A 26070-nucleotide genomic window follows, 5' to 3' on the forward strand; every position below is an offset into this window, starting at 1 on the left:
CTGAGTTGTTTCTGATTTCCGAGGGGAATTAATGTTGAGGGGAACTGAGGACTACAACCACAAGACAGAAGCAGAGGAAGACATCATTTGTACATGAAAATAACAATAATTAGATATTAACGAGGAACTATTTCAGAAATATTATCAGGTGAAAGAAAAAGGAAACCGAAAAACACACAAACGTGATGAATTAATAAAGAGTCAACACGGCATGCTGATTGTAAATGTTCTATTCTAGAACATTTTGTACCCATTAAAACAGTTTGAGATACATTATAAATACAATTCTGTACATTATAATAATGTAAATACTATGTTCAAATACATTTTCTATTTACAACTCCTTATGAGGGAGAGCAGCTTTTATTCCTCTTCTTTTGTGTAAGGTCTTGGCTTTCTTTCATTTACATGAAATGTTGATTATAGGACTACTTCTATTCAGTTCCACAGTTCAAACGCTTCTATAAAACCAGAAGTTAAAACGATAAATTCTCTCCACGTTTGCACCACTAGCTCCCCGCTGGTCATGTGAAAAACCACATGACCGAGTACCTCTTCACATGTAGTCTTAGACTGTAGATCAGTTAACAACAGACAAGCAGTTAAAAAGGTATTCAAACAAACAGGTCAGGGTTGATGGCGTTTTGAATGCATCAGGATATACATACATACACAGGTTTCAGGTCCATAGACTTTGTCATCGTTTATAATAACACAGTGGAATCTAAACGTCGACGCGTCTTTCTTTGTAGGAAGGGAACAATAAGGCATCCATACATCCAGGCGTCTATACGACGCCTAGCTGCTTCATTTCGTGAATTAAAGTGATAACGTGTGACTCTTCCATTAGAAGACATTAGGAAGACAGTCGGCAAACTCTCCAAGAATCCTTTCCAGTGCAAGCGTTCAAACAGCAACAGTCTCATGCTGGATGGGGATTATTTCCTCCACAGTGTTACAGTACTTTGACTTCAGGATAATTTAATGTGGTTTAACTGCAGTCAAACACTGAAAGAAACTCAGGTTTTGCAGACGTGTCAGGGTATATGTGGCATTACTCCTATGGCACTAAGCTTTACTTGGACTCATAGATTCAGTATTTAGTGAACACTTCCACACATTAGAAAAATAACACATTACTCATAACAGCAGATATGGAACCGTAGTTCTTTGGTTACCCCTGACATATATTGATGTAAATATCAATGTTTATTAACAGTAGTACATTCTTCATCTTCGCATCCCAGATTACGCCACTCTGAGCCTCAGGGGAGGACGCATTGTCTTCTTATAAAAAATATTATATATACTGTTTAGATACAAATGTGAGGGGGGAAAAAAGCATGTAGGTAATATTTCCATACGAACTCTCAGTTAAAAGTTAAGTTCTATATCAAAAATATCACCTCATAGAAAACTCAGATATGTGCATAGAGAAATACCGGTGAACAATAATATACCTTCATTAAATGCACGAGTCATTTAAGCCACAGGAAAGCAGACATGCCATCAGAATGCATCAGCTCAGAGATTTGAGTGGAGGGTGTGAAGCCACAGGCACTGGAATCCGAGGGCCACCTTCAGGTCTCTGCTTTGCCTTAGAAAGTTGGTCCGTCTTTGGGTCTTATCTGATCAGAGTCTGGGGTTCTGTGTCCATGGAGAGTGGTCCTCTGGTGAGACGAGATGGTTTGACAAACACGCCATGGCCCGGGGGGCAGCGGAAGTAAACTCTGCCCTGGACAGTCCCGTTATGCTTACCTATGGGAGGGTCAAGCATCATTATAAAAGTTACATTTCCACTATTGGTGCATTAAACTTATCATAGTGCAGGTTTCCTAATAAATAAATAAATAAATAAATAAATAAATAGTGACGCACCTGTAACACTTATCATCAATTATGTGACATTTCTGACTTGGAGTTTTATATGATGGTTGTTCCAAATCCCAGTGAGGGTTAAAATATCCAGTTTATTTTAGATTTAGACATTTAGATGCATTTGTATAAATTGAATATACTACCCATAGTATGTTTGTATAAGTGTAAAACTACTTGGATTAATCTACATGTACTTGTAGGCAAGGGCATAGGAGTGTAAAGCACCCAGAGACAAACACAGCCTAAAACATGGTCACAGTTAAAATGAAATCAACATTAAACAGTTGAAAAGTTCTTGGATAAACACTGTGATAACACTGTTGTTTCTTAAGAACAAAAGGCCCGACATGCTCAGTTAATATTTGGAGGAAGACCTTTGAAAGTACTTACCCACTGCCATGTCCAGCTTCACCCCAATCCAGATACCCTTCGCAAATTCGACCCCTCCAACATAGTGGACTGTTCCTCTCCTCTTCCCCACCCACACTTGCTCCCCAGGAGCCATCCAGTCAGGCAGTTGAGCGGCAGGAGTGCTCTCATCCCCGCTGGAGTCCCCCGAGGGCTCAGCACTGCTGGGGTTGGGGCTGGGACAGGGACTCCCGTGGGGCAGATCTCCCTGTGCTGGCTCCTGGATGGGAGGTTCTCCTCCTCCTCGCAAAGCTGGGGCAGAGGACGTGACTGCAGACACGCGTGCGAGTGGAGACGGCGACACTGGAGGTGGGATTGATGCAGATGGAATTGTGTGGCATTGCGATGGTGCTGGTACTTTGTCAGGCACATTATTCGGGGCTCTGACTGAAGTGCAAACTAAAGTTGTGTCAGAGCAACACATTGGTACATTAACAGCGTCTTCACTTTCAGGAAGACTGCATATTGCATTAGATGTGTCGATAATACCACAGACAACAGAGGAGGGTTGACTGCCATTGTCACAAGCTTCGATAGCATCGGGTTTCTTCTGCTTCAAACGCTCCTGCTCCCATCCCTCTGTAAAATGTGCTAAATCGCTCTCTGCAATACTGTCATCGGCCCCTTTAAAGTCAGAGAACTCCAGGCTGGTGCTGAGAACACCGCTGTGAGGCAGAGGGAATGTTTGCTGTTTGTCTGTGCAATTAGGAATACTAACGGGTGAGGAGCCCTGAGTTTGGGTGAGCAGATCCTGGGCCACGTCTGCAGAGAGACGAGACTGCAGCGTGTCAGTCCCTGCAGAAACACTTTTGGTTTGGGTGCAGCCTCGTCCAGCCTGACAGCCCAGGGGCTCCTGGAGGTCTCTGGAGGTGCAGCTGAGGTGGTCAGAGCTCTCACTGGCACTGAAAGGCATGTCAGATAGCGTGGCATTGGAGGCACTGTGTGAAAAGTAACCACTGGTGCAACTGCTGGTTGTGGGGCTTCGGGACACCAGTTTCTCTCCACTGCCACCTCCACACCTGCTTCCCTTTAAGTCAGAGCAGGAGGGCAGAAGCCCCTCCTGGTTGTCCAGCGTGGCATTGTAGATCTCAAAGTTAGCAAAGTCCTCGGGGACGTAAGGCTGGAGGCGGCTGTGATCCTGAGGGCGCTGATCCAGGTTCACATCTACATCTGTCTCCTCATCCTCCGAGTCCTGCTGTTCAGAAACATCAGGACAGCAGCAGGACAAATGACACATCGCACAAACCAACAGCCTATACAGACACTTTTTATTATGTGAATGAAGACAATGAATAAATGCAATGAATGTGATGTGATGAATGATATGAACATGTGTAGTGTGGCTCTGTTTGTGGTTTTATAACATTTGCCTCAAGGTGTTTGTTGTTATACTCCTGCAGTCACATGCACATGCCATCAGCTCAACAGTATATGCAACTGTCCACACAAAAAAGCATGACATTACTCCTGTTTAAACTAAGGCAAAGCCACTAGAACACATTTCAATTAGTGTTTTCACTGCAGAGTAGTTCTAGCAAAGGTGATTGTAAAGGTAATTTATAATGAATTGTATCTGTATTTATTATGAACATGAATGGAAAATTAAGCCTAATCTCATGCCCTTTTCTCAATTTTATGTCAGTATGTGGTCTGGACGTGGTGATCACCATTTGTAATGTCTTATTATGTACACTATCACATTTATTAAGCAAAAACAATAGTCTGCAAAGTCTATACAGCTATCTTATAATGTTGTGACTAGTGTATTTTGTGTGTCTGACTCTCATAATTCATAGTAAACTGATAGCAGCATGGCGACTGGTTAAAAAGGTCTACAAACTCTTCTAGTACACGTGTAAGTGCAGTGTTTACAGCCTTGTTCACAGGTTTAATCTCTATATCGTAGTGTGTGCTGGTGTGTAGAGCACTTACAGCAGTGTGTGGCAATGTGTGGCTGAGCTGTCTGCTGTTGGGAGTGGAGGTGAGGGTGGAGGAGGAGGAGGTGGAAGGCTTGCAGTGGCCCTCGCTGCCTGCCCTGGGTTGGGGCCAAGGGCAGGGAGGGGGGAGCAGTGCAGGGCTGTCCACACATGAGCGCATGCTCTGCAGCTGGGTCAAAACAACAGCACACACTTCACACTTCACACACACACACACACACATAGCATGCATGGAGCTGCGCAGGCCAGTTACGCTGTTAGTGGCAGGAAGTTGAGTATTTCAAAATGAGACTTGAAGTTTCCCAAGTCTGTATAACCCAGACTTATGGGTAGCAGGTGCATTTTCTCTTTTTTGTTTCAGTTTTCAATAAAAGACTTATAATCTGTAGAAAGTTGTCCTTTAAAGGACCAGTATGTAGGATTCAAGGAATCTATCAGTAGAAATAGAATAGAATATATTCATAATGATGTTTCCAATCGTGTATAATCACTTAACTTCATACAGTTTCAACATTAGGAACACACCCACTTCCATCTACAATGTTGGACCAGTGTGATTCTACAGTAGCCCAGAGAGGTCAAAACAAACACTGGCACTGCCACTGGAGGTTCTCAAGGAGATTAGTTGCTTCTAAAATCTCAAGATAATCCCTTGACTGAAGAGAAAATTATGACTATGACTTTTCACTAATAAATAAACAAATATGCCTCCTAAAAACACTCACTCAGTCAAATTCCACTGGCCTTCGCTTATTAATTGCTGTGAATAATCGAGCTCCATAAACCTAACAGCAAAAAAAACCAAGTAGAGTTGAGCTGAGTTGCCAGAACTATATAGTGGAAAAGCGCCATTTGATGCTTCTATATACTTTGATTCCTCACTGGAAACCTCTAGCTCACAGCATCATTGACATGGACTCTATTAGCCAGGTACCCGCACATCTTTCAGTGCACTTCATGCAAAGAGTAAAACACGTATGCAATTTTAGTTTTAAATATCTGAATCAGCCACAAACTTTGAGGAAAATCTGATCATCACAAAATCAGACATGAGATTTTACATGGGCTGTGGTCGAATAGTCTTTATTTATGAAGGTTCAAATATGAAGCAGAAGTATCTTAGTGGTCTTAAACAGGAAGCCTGTCACGAGTTTTAGGAATACACCATTGGTTTTCTCATCAGTTATGAAGTTAGTAGTTTGAGTTTAGGAGAGAATAATTCAGATTTTCCAACCACAGCCACGCTCCACTAAAGGGCAGAGTGTCATAGAAACAGTCGGTGGTGCAACAGTTAGTTTTTTTTTTAAATCCAGTCATGCAAAAATAAAGCCATTTTCAAAACAATCATCAGCCTGCTTAGGAAAATTAGTAACAAATTTATCATGTTATTGGAATGTAAAAATGGAGTTGGAGAGAAAAGGATTTGTCATATTGACAGAGACAATGAAACAGCTGCGTTCTTACCTCTTGTCCCAGCAGTGGTCGAGCCTCCAGTACTTTCTTTGCCTTGTTCTCCTCTTTGACAGGCAGCAGACACTTGAGGAACTTTGGTGGCTGAGGCGAAATAACTTTAAAGGGGCTGGAATTGAAAAAGGTGGGACTCTCTGGAGGCAAACCTGTGTGGGAGCATGCGGTTACAACCCAGGTGTTAAGTCACTTATTCAGAGAGAGGCAGGACTTCATATAGAGTTGCAAATCTGCCTCGCATGAACTTTACCTTGGTTCTCCCTGCTTTTGACGGGTGTGCTGCAAAGAGAGCCATCCTGGGGATTGTAGTTGGAGTTGTCCACATGATCACAGTGATCCTAGAAAAAACAACAACATACAGGTCAAGTTTGCACAAAACATTTAAGGTTAAAGCTGGAGGAGAAAAACTTTTGGTTTTGATTTAATGTTATTGTTATTATTCTGCACGTGTTTGGGTTTCGTGAGCAGAAACTATTTATATGCTTCATCCTTTATTGCTCTGCCAAGTAACACTATCAGACCTGACGGAGGGAGCATTTGTGTGTATACAGCAGCAGCGTCGGGGCGGGCAGAGACAAGAAGTATTTATCCCACCAAATAGCTGTAGAATTCACTTTTTACAAGTGCAATGTTGCTGTTGCCTCCATCTGTTTAATTAATCATCATTGTGTGAACACATTTTAAAATGATTTGAATATAATGGACATTTATGTTTTAATGGGTTGTTTGTTTTTGTTTTCCTGGGACTAGTTTTAAAGTTGCAGCTAACATTATTCTTTAATTATCAACAGTCTGAAACATATAACAGTAAAAACATAACTTAAATCATTAAATAGTCTATTTTTTTAAAAATTTAAAAAGTAGTAGGAAGCTTTAGCGACTCACTTTATAATCTTCATCCTCACAGCCAGTCAAGTCCGTTTTACTGCACGAGGACTGAAAAAAAACATGCTGTCAGTGTCATCACATTTTATTGCAGTTGTTTCCATGTGGTTTCAACAGTAGCGCAGACCATTACATGCTGTACATTAGGCGTGCTGATGCTCCTTCTTAGATGTCTCCCCTTGTTGGCGAGTGCTTCCTTCACGGTCACAGCCTGGCGGAGAGAAGAATAAGACAGGTGCATGTTTACACCTACACTCTATGGAGGACTTCTACTTCTGCACTAAATCATACTTCATACATTGGTATGTACAATACCTGCCGTAACCTTTCCAGACTGAGGATGTTCTCCACTTCCAAGACCCCCCGTGTGTATTTCTCTATGTAGGTTTCCCCGTCCTGAGTCTCCTCGCTTTCACCGCGAGCAGCCATGAGGGCCAAAGTTTCCCGCTCCTCTGGCTCCTCTGAGGCCTGGAGAGGAAGAAGGGAAGAAACCAGGAAAAGGGCTGATGAAGACAAAGCTAAACACCAAAGTGGTCTTTTGTGGGAAAGCATTAAACACAGGCAGAATAACTGTTTTGTGGAGTTGTACCTTTGGTATGTTGGAGACGATTTCGTAAGTCACACCACAGGAGTAGAGTGAATTCTTGAGAGACATTCTTCTCTTGAGACTCTGAGTGAAACTCTGCATTTAAAGAAACACGGGTTATGAACATTTAAACAGGTTAGTAGTGTGTGCCGCGCCTCCGAGTTGATGTCTGCCTTGACTCTTCTTAACCTGTTTGTTATAAATGTTGACGGCGATGCGCTTTCGCAGCACCAGCTCCATGGAGGCAGGGTGGCTGAGCTGCACGGTGGCTTTGATGATCAGGTAGATGCGTTCATTTGGAGACGTGACCCGGTTGAGGTGCACAGAATCATGGATGGATGAGTCCCAGGAGCACACGGCCAGAACCTGGTAAATTGGAACAGCAGTAACAATGGCATTGTTTATTCAGGGATAATTGACTGAACATTGAGCTCTCTCACGGCAATACCCTGAGTTTACAGTCAAAATAAGGTTATAAAACATTATAATACAAATGACAAAAAGAGATAAAAGAGTTGAGCAATAACAGATAGTGCACATTAATAAAGAAAAAGTGTGCTAAAACAAAACCAAAGTAAAAGAAATTACCCGTATGTAAAATAAACTACTTCCAAGAAACAGTGAGCAACAAACAAATCATCGAGTAAATGTCTCATATTCAAAATGTGCTCCACTTGTTTTGGACCCCAAAAAAAAAGATAAAAAGCCAGTTTACCCAGCTCAGTATGGATATGGTGCTTTCAAAACATAAGTGCTCTGAGCGTCTTTGGCGGCAGATGGATCTTGGTTTGGAAAGAGGAAAAGAAGTAGGAGGGTAGCAGGCCTCATCGTGATTTAGAGATTAAAATGAGGCTTTTTGTCTTTCCCTCTAGTCACTCAGAGAAAACCACATTTCAAAACAAGTCACGGTGATGAGCTCTGAAACAAATTCCCCCAGAAATAAAATGAAGAGCGCTTACAGTAAAGTGTATAGAGAGTTTTCAATGTGGATGTGGCTGTGTGCATTTAAACAGTGCCATGTTGTTATCTACTGCTGAGAAGACATCAGGTTGTGACAGCACAGACGTGTTGGGCTGTAGATTTGGTTTTTGAGAATGTTGCCTTCACCATCTCATAGCAGAGGGGGGCCTCTGCTAAGTTATTTTTAAAAACTTAATTACGTGCGTGATACCTTACAATTACACAACTCTGTAATTGTACAATTATTGTGCAAACCTGCAACAAAAGAGATGATGCCCTCAAGTGCCTCTGTTTGTGTGAAAATATCTAAAGAAGCACCTGAAAAAGCAATGGAAGAGTTAACCCTTTAAATTTGACATGTCATATTTCAAAGGATGGGTCAACTGATAAAACACAAACTATCTGTTAGTGAAGCCACAGCTGTAAATGGCACACGTACACACAGGCCACAGGGACACCTGCTCAACTGTGTGTTAACACAAATGTCTCATCAACAATCTCATTTAAATGCCTTTGAATATGGTATGGTTGTTGTTGCCATATGTGCTGGTTTAAATGTTTTAAAAGTCTGCTGATCTTCTGGAATTTTCACTCACAACCACTTAAAGGCTTCACAGAGACTAGGCTGACAAAATCCAGCGAGTTGACGTCCTCTGGGCAGAAATGCTTTGTTGATGCCAGCGGTCAGAGCAGAGGACAATGATCAGACTTAACTCGTATAAACAGTTCGACGGTGTGCAGAAAACCGTCTCTAAATGCACATCATGTCAAACCTTGAAGTAGAAGACCACACTGGCTTCTAGACTTATCTGACATGTTTTGTGTGTGTGTGTGTGTGGTTCTCTCGTAGATCCCATTTTGGCCACAAGAGGGCAGAAAAGTCAAGTCCAGAACTCACCTCCTCGTCACTGTGCCTGATGATGGGCAGATAGAAGAACTGGCTTCCGTGCTCCTTAGGCAGGATGGAGTTAACGCCTGCAGCATGTGGGCCTGTCAGCTGCTCGTTCACCGTCAGATTATCCGCTGGTGGAGTGAACAGAGACGGTGTTTATAAAGACTCTGAGATAAATCTGTGCAATATGACTTGGCAGAGAAGATGACCACACCATTCAAATCCAGGAAAAGCACCGGGATGTGCGCTTCCATTCCTGCAGGTGGAGTCCTGCAAGCAGTGAGACCAGTGTTGAAAAGAAGTAACTGGTTTCAAATGAAGTTGAATGTGATACATGAGTTATTTTTACCAGTCAGCAGGAGCTCCAGGGATGCCACTGCCAGGTGCAGGTACCAGCACTGCATTTCTCTCTTCAGTCAGTCCAACCCACTGCTCCACCAGCCGAGCTTCACGCTCAATGTCCTCCTCAGACTTTTCTAGATTTATTAAATGAGGAAATGAGGAAGTTTTATCAAAACAAATAAAAAAATAAAAAAAATAAAAATAGCTTTTGTGGCGACTTAAGACTCACCATGTTTGTTGATGATTTTCTTGATTTGTTCATCAAGGTACTCCCGGCGTTTGATCAGAGCGTCTGACCAGCGCTCTCTAACACAGTTGAGATCTTCCTCCTAGGACCAGAGAGAGAGAGAGAGACTAGAATCAGTGCCAGTTGGCTCAGTGAACAGAGGATCTGCTGCAGGACTCAGTAAAGTGTTAGCAGGTGGTGGGAAAGGTGGACTGGGCTGGCATGTTTGGAAAGAATATCATATTTATTTCATAATACCCACAGTGCTAATACATAACAAAAGCCTCGTGAAGCTAACCCTGCTCAAAGATCCCAAATTGAAGGTGTTATATTTAGTCCAAGAAATGATAACGGCTTTGTTTTTGCATAGATCCTCAATTTACCCATTGACAACTCACACACATCTACACACATGCATTTACACACGCGCACACACTTTCAGTACATGCGTGTAGCCACAGCCACCCACAGTCCTACCTGGATACACAGAGGATATTACACCACGGAGAGCAGATTCCCCTCCGCACTGTCCAAAAAAAAACCCCGACAAACCTCAAAGCCAGTCACGTTACATTCCTGACATCCATCATGCAAAACACTGTGAATCATGCAGCCATGCATCGCCCAGGTGATTAAGTGAGGCTTATTATTCCTGTGACTCTTCAGTAGCGACAAGCAAACAGTAGCATTAGTGTGTGCAACCTGAACACAAGACAACAGAGAGCGGGATGAGATGGTTGACAGCCAAATCCCTGGCTGGGAGCTCCGCCATGGGTGGAACTGTGTTTTGCACAGAGGGTGGTTGGTGTGTTTGATAAATTACAGCATCAAAAAAATCATTCACATGTGCAGCTGCTGTTTTAATGAAGCACTCCTTTAGTTGCTGGGGAGGCGCGCAGTGATCATATAAACACATGATCAGCTGGTTTCCTTCATGCTGCAGTGTGAACTAAAGCAACGGGAGGGCGCTAAGATTGGTACCTGATAACTATCCATATCCTCTTCCGCCTCTCTCTGACAGGAGAGAACACACTTAGTCAACAAAAAGGCCCTGACATGACATCTCAGAGCAAATCATCTCATCTCTTATCTAGTAATATCAGATATGTTGATGTTATGTCCTTGTTTGATTTAAAAGCAACAACCAGTCCCAAAATGTATTCTTGTAATTATATGAATATGGAAAAAGACTTGCTCAGGACACATTAGTGCATATTAACAGAGCACTAATGACTTTCAACATTCCTTGGTCTCTTATTCAGACTGCCAGCCGCCCAGATGAAACAGACTTAACATGCTTTGGCTGAATCAGCATGACACTGGATATCGCTGGCATGAAACCAGCACAATGTTCCCAAAACACGTCTCTGTTTTAATGGAGAATCAGTTACACACAAATCATCGTCCCACTTTATACGTATGTGGTCCACGAAACAACGCATTAACAGTAAGCGGTGGGAGCCAACAAGCTATGCTTCTTGTCACTACTTTGAATATTCTGTGTTTGATTATTATTTTGCTTCCTCAATTTCATTTCTATATTATATTGTGCAAAGAATTCGTTTTGGTGGGAATCAAAAAACAAAAACAAAGAATAAGAGTTTATGTAAAGAAATGTAAGTGCATCACAGACCTGGTAGCTGTCGAGGGGTCTCTGCAGTTTGGTGGAACGCACCGACACACAGCCAATAGAGACAGAGAGCACGGCCTCCACCAGCAGAGGCAGAGTGCCTGAGTTCTGGACTGGTTTCACGCACACATGCAGCCTCCGAGAGTGACCCTGTTTAGACAAAAACTCAATAATTCAACATCAGAGTGCTGCAGGTCATGATCATTGTAGGCTTGTGTTTGACCTGGGGCAGTGTGATATATATATATAAAAAGGAAACCTAACCTGTCTTAGTTGGAAGACTCCTCCTGTGCTGCCGTCTTTTGCCAAATGCAGCTCCACAGATGAATATTCTCCCTGCTCATTCAGCTCCTGGATGGAGAGCAACAGCTCGATCCTGCGAGACACTTCCCTCCACCTGGGACAGTTGACATTGAGGATAAGCAGGATATTGAAATGGCACCACCTGCGAGAGTCTGACTGTCTCAAAGTCTGAGTGAAACGTGTACCTGTCTCGGAGCGTCTGAGTCTTGGCCTCTAGTGCGTCTAACTCCCAGAGTGAACGTCCATTCCCAGCACAGCGGTGACCCCACACTTCAATGGCTAATGCGCCGTCTGATATGAACTCTAAGAACTCTTCTGTGACGTGCACAACGTAGTCCTGCAAAAAGAGGAGTTTGTGTATTGATGCTGTCAACGATTTAAAATTGCATTCAAGGCTAAATCAGTGTTTCTACATTTTTTTAGTGGGACCCACATTTCAAAGATGACAAATATAAATTGTTAAATGTAAAATTGAGTATAATATAACATTTTAACATTTTATTTTAAGAGATATATGGTTGATAAATGAATAAAACCTTAATTTTATGTATGTGCAATTCAATAACTCTGAAGTCTCTGACAACATAATTCTGGACCAACCAGAGGCACCTTTTACTTACCTTGCAGTGATCAAACTGAACAGTGAACTGGGCGTCTGGGCTTCGAGGGGAAGGTCTGTCTGGGCTGACCATGGGAGGAGCCACAGTGGGCTCACCATGCTCCCAGAAGGTGTACTGACAGAACACAAAGTTGGACAAGTTGAGTGGCAGACCTGTAGCCTCCCTGATCTGCACCTGCAGCAGGGAAAATAAAGTACACATAAAAGTTACTGACAGTTTGGGACTTAGGAGAATGTCTCTCAGTGAAACACTAGCTCATTTACAATCCCAGTCTAATTTGAAAATACAGATGAGTGATTTTTACCCTGCAGGTGAGCCTCTTGGCCATGTGGACAATCTCCCCGTTGGTGTCCATGACCTCATAGCAACTACTCTCACTGGAGTTTTCTGACGAGTCGTCTCCCCCAGACTGACGCTCGGGTACAGCACCGCTGACTCTCATCAGCTCAATGTGTAACCTGCCTGCTACCTGCACAAACAGGCAGAGTGAGGGTGTTAGACATATTCTTTATTCTTCAATAACCATTTTATATTTAGAGAATCCATTGTTAGTAAATACAGGAAACGTGCACCATGACTAATGGATTTGTGTATAAACATGTTCATGACGATGATGTAGCAGTACCTCTCCCTGCTGGCTGATGATGGGCACAGCATACTGCAGTTTAACATCATGGAAAAGGCACTCCAGAAAGATGTTGGCCACTCCTATCAGGTTGTGGTTCTCTTGTGCCTCATAGAAGGGATCACAGTGCTTACTATTTGCCTTGTTGTGCTGAAAAAAAGAGGCAAACTTAATCATACAATTCACTTTTTTTCTCTTTCCTGCCAATCTCCTCTTTTCTCCACTTCTGTGTTTCTCACCAACTCCTCGGTGCCTTCCCTCCAGTCCCTGTAATGGTCTCTCATGTCCACTAGTTTGTTCTCCAGCTTCTCTATGGTCCACACCTGGGTCCCCTTCCCTTTCCTACGCACCTGGATGGCCGGCTCACTCACTATTACTCCACGCTACATAAAAAGGATTCACAGGTTTAGACACTTGTTACATTTCAACTTGAATTGCTTTGTGAAATATGCCATAAAGTAGACTGCTGTCTTTTCTTTGAGGCATGGACCTGAAACCAGAGGTTACATACTGTAGTGCCAATGCAGGTGATGCCATTCTGCCTGTTATAAGTTGATGTGCCATCAAAATAATCCTGGAGACATTATTTGAAGGTTGAATTCCTACAATGTGTCATTTTGAGTGGATTTTAATGTTCACCAAAACCAAAACATGCTTTTTTAGGCCACCATAACTTTTGAACCCTAATCTAAACAGTTCATTTCTATGCCAAATTTGAAAGGATGCTCTCAGTGTGTCTTTGAGGCATTAGGTTCACAAGAATGGAAGGGACAACACGAAAGCATAAAGCCTCTGGCACTCAGACATACTAATACAAGTAACAATGTGGTAACATATTCTTAAGTAGTTCAAGGGTCTGACCTTGCGGTTGGCGCTGAGGTTGGCTGCGGGAATCTGAAGGGTGACCTGATAGTCGGTCAGTTTGTTCATCTCCTCTGCCAAAAAGTTGGCTTCTCGCACCAAGGTGTTGGCTTTCACGACCTGCTCCCTGAGCCGAGAAAGACTCTGGCGAAAAAGCTCATCTCTGTCCCACACACACACACACACACACAGGGATCATTCATCCATTCTTGAAGATGAAAACCTGTTATTATCTTTTATGTGCAGTTTGTCTAGACTGACATAAACAGGTATTTTACCTTTAATGACAGACCAAACTGTGACTTCAAGTACAAACACTAAAATCCCTGCATCTCAGACACTGCTCTCTTTCTAATATTTACTCAAGTCTACTAGTCATGGGAAAATTAGGTAGAAGACACCAAGGCTGAATCCAACAAGAATGCTGTGTAATAGCAGCATACGTTCCTTTGGCAAATAACATACGTAAACGTTTAACTTTGACTTTTTACTCTTGAAAATCCACTGGGGGCATCGTAGGCTTGCACGTCAACTCAAAAAAGCAAATACTGCAAATATTATATGTATAATAAGTGATAAAAGCCTGGGGCAGGCAGGTCAGTCAGTGTTCATATTCCACTAACCGGTCATCCGTCCACAGTCGCAGCTTGCCGTGTGGCGAGTGCGTCGGGAACGTGAGGCGATCGCTGTTGCTGCGGTGGTGTTGCGTTGCTTTCTCAGGAGACAGCTGTTGCCGCAGTGACTCGAGCTCTCGCTCATACATCATCCTCTGCTCCTCCAGCGCCGTCCGCTTCTCCTCCAGGTACTGCTTCTCCAGCACTTGGACCACATTCTGCATGGGGTCTGCTCACAGATACAGAAACAAGAGGATGCATCATCAGTAAAGGAACAGGACAACTGCAGCCTGTGTGCTAACGCTTGCGTTTTCATTCACATTAGTTTTAAATGAGTAAAATATTATTATTAGTCCTAAATGTTGTAGTGCATTGAATATGATTGTATTTATGCAGCACTTGTTTATATAGCAGAAAAGGAACAATCCTTTAGTAAGGTGGAGATAAAATAAAGATAAAAAAAAATCAGAATCAGCTTTATTATGATTTCAAGCAAGAATGTGCTCCTTTGTCTACATGAATTTACTGCTTTTCCGTTTCATATCATGTTATATTTGGTATCACTGGTGATTTTGTGCTTTTCTGTGATTTTAAAATCAATTTTTTTAATTAAATGTTTGTCCCGCTAAAAATAAAATTTTGCAGCAATTATTTACAGACACAATAATCAGGAATGGTTAAATTACATTTGACTTTTAAAAAGCTACATGGGGATACACAAAGGATTGTTTTACAGTAATGGTATCTCCATAAAATGTTGTGATTTTGGTCATAATAGGTGAAACGACCTGGAATGGCGCATGTTCTGTAAAGAGCTGTAGCCAAAGGATCATTTGGACTGCAGGATGCAGATAATACTAATCATACCATTGTTCCCAAGAGTCTTCATTATGACCTCCATCTGGGCAAACTCATAGCTGTAGTCCTGCTCAGAAGAGGCCTCACTAGCCGTCTCCACATCTGCCTCGACAAAGCTCTCTCTGGGGGAAGCTCTCTCCAGCTCCTTCAAGCGGTCCCGTCGCTTTCGTTTAGGCAGATTTATCCTACAACACAGCGTCTTCTGCTCAGTGACATTTTAATTTCATAATAGTGAGACACATTTGACTGAAAGGTGTCACACCTGAAGAAGTGGTTATTGCCCCATAAGATACGATCCCCGTGCCACAGGTGCACCAAGGAGTCGATCATTGTTCCGTTCACACAGGTCCTGCGGAAAACAGAGAATGTTTAATGAAGATGTTTCATTCATCAAGACGTCCGACGCTATTTTTATCTTTTAATTGGGGAGACAAATTGAGAAAGAAGACTCCCTTTGTAGGCGGGAGAGGGACGTGGCTCTGATATCAAAGCACAGAGCTCAGATTGAAGATTCCTGCACAATGAGGTCATGTGAAACACTGAGGTCCAGTCATCCATGAAGGAGAGAGACAGACAGATACACTGAGATAGAATGGTAGAGGTAACACACCTGGCATTCTCTATGGGCATCAGGGTGACATCACCATCTGGGCACAGTTCCAGGACACAGTGCTCTGACTGGATCCCAATACCAAAGAGCTGGATGTCCTGAGATGTGTCTGCACCCACACGCGTGTGCTCCTACGTGCAGATGGAGGAACAATTAAGGAGGAAATAATGATGGATTTATATCAGAAGCCTTATTCCAATTATTTGCTCATAACACAAAAACACTACAACCAGTTACTGATTAAAACAAACTGTGGGAGAGCAGTGATATAAAAAATAAATCATAACTTGAGTGAAATCAAGACTAAAACCAAAGAGAAACCAAGCTTTAGTGAAAACACTTGTCTCTCTCATTGCAGTGTGGGCGTTGTTGAACAAACATCCCAGTTTCTAGAGGATGTCCTTCCCCGCAGTGAACTAACGCATTTCACATTACCATAGTCATTCCACACTGATATGCCAGGCAGGTCTGCAGAACACAGACAAAGGCCTGTTGTTCTGCACGCCACACACAGGCTGCTCTCTCACATGCCTCTGCTCTTACAGGTCCAGGCCAGATGATCATTTTGTCCCACTGCTGAAAAGTCAAGGCCTGCCCTGACTGGACTGCTGTGTATTCAACAGCTCTATGCTTCAGTTGATGGTAAATATAGTGTTCTCTTATTGGACCAACTGAAGCAACAGCTACACTGATTATTTCTTCTTGAAAATATCTTCTCTAAGTAAATCATTTGAAATTGCGGTCAGAATTTTCTGATAATGTCAAGTATGAACATTATATTGCCTTAAAGGTCCAATCAGTGTGTAAGAATTGGTGGTATCTAACGCTGAGACTATGAGACAACAGATTATAACAAAAACAGGACTCCTCCTTGCCCCCCCCTTTCTCAAGTGCTTCAAGAAACTATGCTGGCCTTTGCATACCAGAAAGGATGATGCTCTTCTCTGTTTGCATAGTCAACTTCTGCTCCATAACACAAAACGTATGCTCTGGCTGGCTTGTCTGTTTATCCAAGCCTCCATAAAGCAAGGTCGTCCTTGTCGAAAGTATATACTCGATAAAAGGCTTTTTCAAGCAATTTTCATTTTAAAGTCATAAAAGACTTATACATATTAAATGTTTGCCAATAAGCCATCCTACATGTTACATAATGGACCTTTAAGAAACCTTAGAGTGAACCCTGAACTCAAAAACTGAACTTTAAAAAGGAATAATTAAAGAGATTTGGCATTTGAACTTTCATTGTAAACATCTATTACTTTTACTAATTATTTCTGTTTAAATGTGTAAATCCTGAAGTGCTAACGTTGAAGCCTTAGAGGCGAGGCTCCATCTAAAGTACAGTACTTGGAAAGTGCTGCACCGTTAAACTGTCTTACCTTCAGGTAGTAGACCAGCAGCTCATTCAGGGCAGGATCAGCATTGAGATTGACCAGGAAACACTTATCTTCTCCCACTTTAATCCCAGAGGTTTCCAAAGAGATGCCCATGCTCTCCAGCTGCTTCTGACGCTCCTATAAACACAGATGACAACACTGATGCACAAATATCCAGAAGTTTCTTTTACTTTTTTGTTTTTTTTTTACAAAGCACATGTACATACAGTGGCAATCTCCTCTGTCTTTCTCAGCTTCTCCTCCCAAGTGACAGTCATCTCCAGAATGAGCTTCTCAGACTCGTGCAGTTTCTCCTTCAGTTCAGGAGCCTTCATGGACTAACGCGGTGGAAAAAACACCAGTGTTAATAGAGTAAAGACCATGTGATTGACCTGTACGCCTCCTCCACCACCACCACCACCACCTCACCTCAGCCTGAGAGAGCTGAACCTTGAGCTTCTCCACCTCCTCCCTCAGCTCTCTGATGATTCGAGCGTTAGGGTCCTCATTCACGACGGCATGGTTGACGATTCTCTTGGCCCTGTCTGCGTAGCGAAGTGTGGACAGCGTCTCCTCGTAGTTGTCAGCTGCTGGACTCACTGTGGCTATCATGGCTGTCTTGCTGTTGCCGCCAAGGTTGTCCTGAAGACAAGAAGTCACATTGCACCTGAATATGCACGGTGCAAAGATTGCAGCAGCACAGCACGAATGTGTAGCGAAAGGTACCCTCTTTTGGTCAGATCTGGTGCTATTACATGCTAAAACCAAAGAGAGTGGACAGTGATAATAATATATGGGTCAAACCTTCAGTAGCCAGGTGAGGACTGAGTCTCTGTAAGGTACAAACTTGGCCTTCCCTTTTCCCGCAGACTGATCAGCCAGAGCAGAAATCACGCAGCCTAATGTGGTGAGTGATCTAACGTGACAAACAGAAACATTACACGTTCGTGGAGTACAACATTTAAAGCGGAGTTGGATTAATCAGAAATCGTCTGCACACCTTAAAGCTCCCATTTAAAGGATCTTTAATGTCAGTGATTTTTTAAGAATTGTGGTTGTTTACGATGGTGACTGGTGTATTTATCACTCAGCATATTGTGCTCTATGCTGCATTTATAAAAAAACAACAACACATTTATTAATTATCAATAATCTGAGGACTGTGCTTAAAATGCCAAGCCATAATTAATCCTTTCAATGTGAAATCTAAAATGTTTGGATCCTTTCCTTATTTACTCTTGTGAAGATCTAAAATGACACACACACACAATTTACTGCTTGGTGTAAACATCAAATTACTGCATTAACTGGACTCGAAACATATGTGTGCTTGCACATTTAAAAAAAATACCCACTTGTTTATGTTGCTGCCCTCTTTAAGTCTCTCCCCAGCAGCTCCAGTTTTAGACACTCTCTCGCTTCCTGCCAGGTCAACCAGACTCATCTTGCTCACTTTCTCCCCGGAATTCTGTTCACAACCACAACAGCCACAGTCAGTCGAACCCACGACACAAACAGGATGTTTATAGGTTAAACCCAAGTAAACACGTCGTTTGTTTTGCTTCCCATACGTTTGAATTCATCGTGAGTTTCAATTCAAAAAGGACAAAGGAGACTGACCCCAGACTGTAGATCATAAAGTGTTTGTGTGACAATGATGCTGAAGACAGCATGTGAGCGACTGCTCTCCTCGTTCATGTTGGTGGCTGCAACTGTGCGAGACTTGTTGCCCTCAGACATCAGCACCTCGATGTCCTGAACAGAAGAAAACGAGAGATAAAAGCATCATAACATATTCCTCCACTGGAAAATGTGTAAAAGCATCATCATTATGACTGTAGCTCAGTCAGGCAGTGTTAACACACACACAGCTACAGCGCCATGTGATTTAGCTGGGTTACAGCAGGCTGCGAGCCAAGGCTGTGGGAAATCCAATGGACTAATATCAGACAGAGCAGAGCAGAGCGCAGAGGAACAGGGTGGAGATGTTTAAACTTAATTAAGGAAGGCCCTGCCAAGGACTGGCATATGAACTGCACAAAACCCATGACTACATCCCACATCAGAAATAATGAGTTGCTCCAGTTTTTTTTTCACTTGGGAGGATTTTAAATGCTTTCCCCCAAAAAATTGTGATATGATATAAAGGCATTTTTACTGGTTCATATAAATCATCTGTCTCTCTCTCTCTCTCTCTCTCTCTCTCTCTCTCTGTGTGCGTGTGTGCGTGTGTGAAACATGAGGCACACTGGTCAGTGATAGAGGGCGGATTCAGCCTCGCCTCCGGTTACAGTCTGATGACAGAAGCGTGAGAGACACACCTCGAAGTTGGTCACTGCCAGCTGAGACAGACCATCTACGTACGGACCCAGGACCTTGTGTTCCCGAACTTTCAGCGATTGACGGCTCCTTTAAAACATATAGAGAAAGCAACACAATAAGGAAAAGGGGAAAAAAAGAGCAACAATGGAAGGAAAACTTAGTCAGCAGGAGGAAAAATTGTGTTTTTAATTTTGCAGTATCCTTGGCCGTTTAACAAGGATTTTTTTTTTTTTTAACAAAATCCCTTTTTTTTAGGGGAACTGAAAACATATCCTCTGACCGTGGGAGCTTGATTACAATGAATGAAAGATTAAATTAAAGCTTGGGGAGTTTTTAGAAGGTCACATCATCTATTTTCCCTCTTCTGGGAACATGAGTTCAAATTTAATGCTGTAAGATTAGCAGCCTCTTGCAGTTACTTGGCAACATTTCCATAATATGAATTATCTCTAATATCCAACTCAGAGGTGTTTTTTGTTTTTCTTACAACAGCATGGAAATGACTGGAATGGCTGGCATGTAATTTTGGAATAACTCTCCATTAACCAGCACTTCAACAGCAATAAAATGTTAATGGGAGTTTGACGCTGGGTAGTTCTGTTCAAATGTCTCTGCTGTAAAATGTTTCCATTACCCAGTGCAACAGTGTGGCTCACTGGTGTTTCGAAACAGTGGAGCTGTACAAGGCTTTAGCTTCAGACACTCGTCAGTGAGATCACGTATGGGTTTGACCTTGCATGAAAGAATTCCCCTTTCAAAATGTGAATTATATCCTAATAAAATAAGCATGTGTGCTGCTGTGCAAACTCAAATCAGAGGTAAGAGTCTGTCTTTCCAGTCAGTCCTATGCACATTACTCCTGTTTTCAACTCTTCTCAAGCATGTGCACTTTATAGCTGTCATTTCCAGGGGAATCAATGCTGCAATCAGCTGTATATCAGCTGCTCTCGTCTATGCCAATTGTGCTGCAACATGCCCGCCAGCCAGTCATCTCATTGCCATCTTTTTAAATATGCTGTCTCCTTCTGCCTTAGTTAAGCTCACTCTCTACAATCTTGTTTTCTACAAGATTCTAAATGGTCTAATGATTATCACTCATAACTAGCAAAAGCTGCAAAATGAATAATCTACACTGATTATTATGAAGCCGTTTAATTTAAAACTATTTGGAACTGAATGGTTCCTCAGACGTGGCATTCTAATGGACACTGGCACAACAGCACAAAGTCTGCCGTCTATCTCCCCATCGCCACCAAGTCTCATCTGATCCATCATTCTCCATCCTTCAGTCTCAAGAGATACGCAACCACCTTCACCGCCAGTGTCTGTTCCTTGAGTTCAAATGCCAAATGCTATCATTTAAAGTCTATCGGCTTATTATTCTGTTTAATCTGTAATAAATCCTTTTTTCATTCACTAGTCTCTCTCTTGATTAAACTGAAGTTCAGCTTCTCCTGGCTGTCTGCCACCTGTTGAGAAGAAATCCTATAGATCAGAGTCACTGAATCCCTCTCCATGGCTACAGAGAGCCTGAGACTGGCAGAAAGCAGGTGCCCTACTGCTGCAAACAAGAGGAAAGAACCGCTAACAAAAAGTACTGCCAAGCCACTCTACATTTAACTCTATATTACATTGTTGCTACACCACAGCTACTATTTAGACCTAAAACTCACAAAGAAATACACACCAGAGTGTGAGGTTCGCCATATAAATGAGAGGATGCTGCAGGAGAAATGGGTCTGTCTGTATCTTCTGACATCTGCGGCACACAGAGCACCACACCATTCACAGGCAGCTCTGGCCGCTCTCCTGCTCCCAGCTTCTCAAACAGATGTCCCTGAACCACACACTTTCACAGCTCGCCCTCCCCTGCAGTCTGTCTGCCAACTCACATCAGACCACAGAGCCGAAGAACACAGTGAGTGTCACAATGCAGCGTCAGAGAATGATGCTGGCCACTGTTGGGCAGGAAATGGCAGGGTTGAGCTTCCTACTCCTCCTTGCATCATTCTGTCGCCATCCCCCAGTCAGACTACTAGACACAACAGAGCTATGAACAGAGATGCAACACTGCACAGAAGAGGAAGCTGATGGAAAAGACACTGTTCATGGTAGAGCTGGAGCTATTATGCCGCTGTTATGTCGGTCACCTCGGGGTCAAAAGTACTACAAAATCTCTATGAACTCATTTAGGCCTAGGTATCACTACTGTCCTGATTCAACTCTATTTGAGTCCATAGTTTCCATAACCATTTTGCTCAGTTATGCAAGAGACTTTCACAGAATATCGTGAAAAAAAAACAAAACAACTCTACTATATACTTGCAGTTGCATACTCAGCCTAGAAGTGCAGCACACTTGGAAGTAATGAACAAACAGCACAGTTTGGTCTGCATCCATGTCTTCTTTACTCATGAGAGGAACACAACAGAGACTCTGATGTCAACTTAGCTTTTTGCTCCACTTGTGCAGAAAAATGGCATATGCTCAAAAGATTTGTATTAATCAGTATCAGATCTTTCATGAGGAGCAATATGTAATATATAATTCAGATTACTCTGAACTCATTACAGTCACTGTGCTGATACAGTGTGTTCATTCTGAGGAGAAAGCACACGACCAGAAATCAGACTCACCCTTTGGGATCAAGCAGGTCACGGACCTTCTCATTGTAAATCTCCATGAAAGACACTTCCACCTTAAAAGTATGGGCCTCGTTGGATTCCCTGTGGACCCTCTCAAACAGCGAGCAGCAGAGTCGAGGGATTAAACCCGGCTGCTCCCCATTCCCCATCATGGAAAAGGATTTACCTGAACCTGGATGAACAATGAAGAGACGCACATTATCGTAAACCCCTACAAAGAGACTTGAATGGTTTAACTTGAGCCTTTTATTTATTTTTTTTATGCCCAGAGCGAAAACGTAGAAAATACATAATCAAATAAGCCTCCGTAGTTCAAATCCTTACTTAAGTGCTGCTTGTGGAATGAGCAAAACATGGTTTTCTCATGAATTATGTGACTGGAATGCAGCTGTAATATTTGCTGTCATGTTTGTTCCAGGGCGAAACACAAATCTTCCTGTTTTCTAAACCTGTTACAGACACATCTGGAGACAACTCAATCTGCAAATGCACTTAGAGTCTGAGTTTGAGTATAACAGAGGCAAATCATCGTCTATAAATCACCTGACTCAGCAATTACAAATGAAGACAGAACTCAGCGAGAGCATCACGTGGTTTTCCAGTTACCTGTTTGTCCATATGCAAATATGCAGGCATTATATCCCTGGAATGCATTTTCAAGTATTCCCTCTCCAAGGCACTTGAACACCACCTCTTGACCTTTTGGAGAAAGAATCAGTCACCATGGAGATTACGGTAAACAGATAAACCTTTCAGCTATAGGAGTAGTAACTGGTTATGTTGCTTCATAATCAGTGTGGAGAAATATTCTGTATCAACAGGGGCTGCGAAGCTAATATTCATGAGTCGTGTTGCTCTCTGTTGCAAAATAACTTGTCGTGCTCCTCCTCAATGGGACAGCTGTTTAATGAGCTAAATAAAGCCGTGGCTCGGGCCCTTGAGGCAGCCCTTCAGTGAACAGACTGCCCTTGTCACGTCAGCACAAAGCAGATGTGAGCGTTGCACTGGCGTCGAAAAATGAGAACGCAATGACGAGGAAATGATCAACAATGATTATCTTATTTTCTGTTCAGAGAAGTGAATGGAACATGAAATGCAAATGGGAACAACCTTGTATGCGGCACTGAACCGCATGATGCTTTTGTGTCAAATAGCTTGTTTATGTGTTTTAATGAAATCACTCAAAATGCAAATTAACCGTATCATACCACACTGTGTTTCACTTTGCATGTGCAAAAGCAGCTTCCCGACAAGTAGTGACTTTCCAAGCAAGAAGCTGAGCAGGGATTGTCTTTACAGCGGACGTGGTGTGTCATGCGAGTTCTTTGGTGATGAGTGATGGGCCAGTTTCAGTGTTTAAGACTCACCAGCATATTTGGGTACGTTCGACTCATCCATGGACCAGAAACAGTGGTCAAAAGCGAACACCTGCAGAGGAGACAGCACAGAGGGCATAATGTAAACACTCACTCCTCACACCTGCCCAAACATGTACAGTGAAACACTGTCTTCGTAGTGGTCTCACTTATCAGTCTGAGGTACAAAAACAGGCCCATTGTGCTTCACCGCGTCGCCCTGCAGTGATTCAGCAGGACTACGCTTGTCTGAGTGAGTGAGATGAAGTCTGTAAGTACTGTTCTCAGAGGTTATGCTCATTAAAACTGCGCCATGATTGTCTGCACAGATCCACTGCTCGCTGCCCCGTGTTTTGTCATAGTGGCTGCAGTTAAATGAATTCATAAATCAGGGTCAAAGCTCCCCCGGAAGAAATTCCAGCACCCGGTGACCCTTGTCTCCATGGAAACGGGGCCATAGCTGTTCCCGGTGGTGCACAGGCAGGCAGGCTGGCTCTGCGCCCTCAGTACTGGGTCTCACAGCACAGACTTCAACAGCGGAGAGTCTTTGTGTTCCCCGGGCACCTGCATCAGCTCGGGATGGATAACACACAGAGAGGATGCTCTGTGGGAACGACCAGTGGACTCATTGACCAAGGAACCCCACTCCTCACAGATGATACCTCACGTTACTGAGTTCACTTGAAGCGCACAAGTGGGTTTTTAGCATATTAATCTGTGTGACCATCATCAAATCACTGCTGCAGAAACAATGTGCATACTAAACATGTTTTTGTTTGAATTATTGTCCCAGTTTGACGCTGGTATTTGTTTATATTTAAATGTTTTGCACGACAATTTAAGATTGTTTGAAGGCTCCATTTAGGTTGTTTCTGGTAAATGACTGTATTATGTGGTTTATTTGTGATATTTTTTATTTTATTGAATCTTAGTTTTGTGGCATATTCATTATTGTGAATTTTCTTATACTGTTTTTTTCTGCCACTCATTATTTCTTTACATCCTGGCCAGGCCACTCTAAAAGATAAAACTTCTATTCTTATCCAAGTTCAGCCACTTTTTATAATTTCTTCCAAAAATGTAGAAACAATGGCTTCTGCACTGTCATCTTGTGGTGCTCGTGGCTTCCAGTGCTCTGCTGCTGCTCTACACAAATACCCCAAAATAATTGAACCTTTTAATCGTAATAAGGGCAATTGGCCAGGAAACCGCTGGTTGCATCGTCAGCATGGGAAGCACAGTGATCACTGAATGCTTTGAAAGCCAGACCTCCTCTAGTGACTTCACACAAGTGAGTGGGTGCCATTCAAAGGAACAAAAGTACCATCATTCTCAATTAGAGCTGGTTTAGTGACTGGGGCTTCAACTTCCTCTGGCCTGCCTCTGTCCAGCCTGAGACTGCACAACAAATTGTTCTTGATTGGACAATTACTATTAATCAGCAGTGCAAATAATGATGAATCTGAAAAGGACAAGGCCCTTTCTGTCATTTCTGGGATAGAAACTTGTGTCAAACATGATTTGACACAGCAGCCTCTCATTATCCTTTAGAATGCGGGAAGACAAATTCGAGTGTCACGATAACTTATGAGACAGCCGCATGCTCGTCCAGCTTAAACTTGCACGGTTACTCAGGTTCAAGGGCTCGAGAGACCATGCACGTCTGTGGCCCATGCTATCACTCTCTGGTCCCATCAGCCACAGAGTGAACCAAGCACAAAGCCTGTCCCGGGTGTGTGAAACATCTCTGAGCTCGTCACCAGTGAGTTGTCAAGGGGGTGGTGGGGGTGCAGTCCAACAATGCAGCTTTGAATGCACACACACACACACACACACTCAGCCCCAGTGTCTGCGCTCATCCCTCTCTCTCATTGTAGAACCTTTGTGAGCGTTCACGAGATCTTAGAGCAATGACACATTCACACGGACATCTATCAGGCTCCTGCTGACCGACCAAACTGCTGAAACACTCTCAATCCTATCCCTGGTAACAATGCCACAACAAACACACAGGGGCAACCTGTGCGGGATGCCTTTCAGTTCCTCCGGGGAGCAGTGTTGACTGTGCTCCAGCCTGACGCTGGAGATAGCCTGGTATCTGTGAAAGCTTACATACCTTAGGTTGTTTCCTGCTGAATGACAGCGGCAATCCATCATACACAGGAGAGACCCAGAGAAAGAGACAAGAGAGAGAGAGAGAGCACAAGAGAACATAGTTAGCATTAAGACAGTTTAACATGTTCATACGCCTGTGTTTAAACAACAGTTTTGAACCAGAATATTTGCATTGAAGCACAAAAGTTGTTTTTTTTCATTTGAGGAAAGGGATGAACAACTACTCTGCAATTTCCTTCTATTTTATTTTCATGTAACTCATACATGTTGGAAACAATTACTATCTCATCCTTAGGATACAGAGTAGTCACTGTTCTGATGGTCAGTATTGATTTAAATAAAATGATATAGCATTTTCTATTTCGATATCTAACAGTCTGTATTTACTGAGAGTTATTTATTTACTTCACTTGTTTATTCACTTCTAGACAGTGGCATGTCCGAGGTGCTGCTGTGATTGGCTTCATAATTGGGCCAGTGAAGCATGACAAAGGGAAGAGATTTAGGATTCTATGTGCCACCGACTCTGGTGAGTGAATAGCTCATATGGCTGTG

At 42.8% G+C, this 26070-nt stretch overlaps 1 protein-coding gene across 16 annotated transcripts in view; it reads right to left on the bottom strand.

Moving 5' to 3' along the window:
* Window positions 1-215: 215 nt before the first annotated feature.
* kif13a (kinesin family member 13A) overlaps window positions 216-26070 on the bottom strand; it is a 37716-nt gene continuing 11861 nt past the window's right edge. Inside the window, exons 3-40 of one of the 16 annotated variants that reach the window (XM_044033753.1) lie at window positions 25517-25529; window positions 23413-23473; window positions 22652-22744; window positions 22037-22217; window positions 19400-19487; window positions 18699-18833; window positions 18434-18546; window positions 17883-17994; window positions 17508-17720; window positions 17306-17416; window positions 17082-17216; window positions 15703-15833; window positions 15355-15441; window positions 15102-15277; window positions 14244-14463; window positions 13621-13783; window positions 12999-13142; window positions 12760-12909; window positions 12439-12603; window positions 12135-12308; window positions 11700-11851; window positions 11476-11608; window positions 11215-11361; window positions 10563-10595; window positions 9585-9684; window positions 9363-9489; window positions 9228-9283; window positions 9020-9144; window positions 7351-7527; window positions 7165-7257; window positions 6891-7043; window positions 6718-6786; window positions 6576-6626; window positions 5941-6028; window positions 5688-5839; window positions 4219-4392; window positions 2269-3481; window positions 216-1758 (exon numbers count right to left, since the gene is read on the bottom strand). In XM_044033753.1, the coding sequence (XP_043889688.1) occupies window positions 1625-1758; window positions 2269-3481; window positions 4219-4392; window positions 5688-5839; window positions 5941-6028; window positions 6576-6626; window positions 6718-6786; window positions 6891-7043; window positions 7165-7257; window positions 7351-7527; window positions 9020-9144; window positions 9228-9283; window positions 9363-9489; window positions 9585-9684; window positions 10563-10595; window positions 11215-11361; window positions 11476-11608; window positions 11700-11851; window positions 12135-12308; window positions 12439-12603; window positions 12760-12909; window positions 12999-13142; window positions 13621-13783; window positions 14244-14463; window positions 15102-15277; window positions 15355-15441; window positions 15703-15833; window positions 17082-17216; window positions 17306-17416; window positions 17508-17720; window positions 17883-17994; window positions 18434-18546; window positions 18699-18833; window positions 19400-19487; window positions 22037-22217; window positions 22652-22744; window positions 23413-23473; window positions 25517-25529 (5842 nt within the window). In that variant the 3' untranslated portion in view covers window positions 216-1624. Of the gene's footprint in view, window positions 1759-2268; window positions 3482-4218; window positions 4393-5687; window positions 5840-5940; window positions 6029-6575; window positions 6627-6702; window positions 6787-6890; window positions 7044-7164; window positions 7258-7350; window positions 7528-9019; window positions 9145-9227; window positions 9284-9362; window positions 9490-9584; window positions 9685-10562; window positions 10596-11214; window positions 11362-11475; window positions 11609-11699; window positions 11852-12134; window positions 12309-12438; window positions 12604-12759; window positions 12910-12998; window positions 13143-13620; window positions 13784-14243; window positions 14464-15101; window positions 15278-15354; window positions 15442-15702; window positions 15834-17081; window positions 17217-17305; window positions 17417-17507; window positions 17721-17882; window positions 17995-18433; window positions 18547-18698; window positions 18834-19399; window positions 19488-22036; window positions 22218-22651; window positions 22745-23412; window positions 23474-25516; window positions 25533-26070 lie in introns of all 16 variants that reach the window. The other 15 variants (XM_044033759.1, XM_044033751.1, XM_044033749.1 and 12 more) reach the window with 15 other exon arrangements.

The sequence above is a fragment of the Solea senegalensis genome, linkage group LG9 (genome assembly GCF_019176455.1).
Source record: "Solea senegalensis isolate Sse05_10M linkage group LG9, IFAPA_SoseM_1, whole genome shotgun sequence".
In the NCBI taxonomy this organism is placed as follows: Eukaryota; Metazoa; Chordata; class Actinopteri; order Pleuronectiformes; family Soleidae; genus Solea; species Solea senegalensis.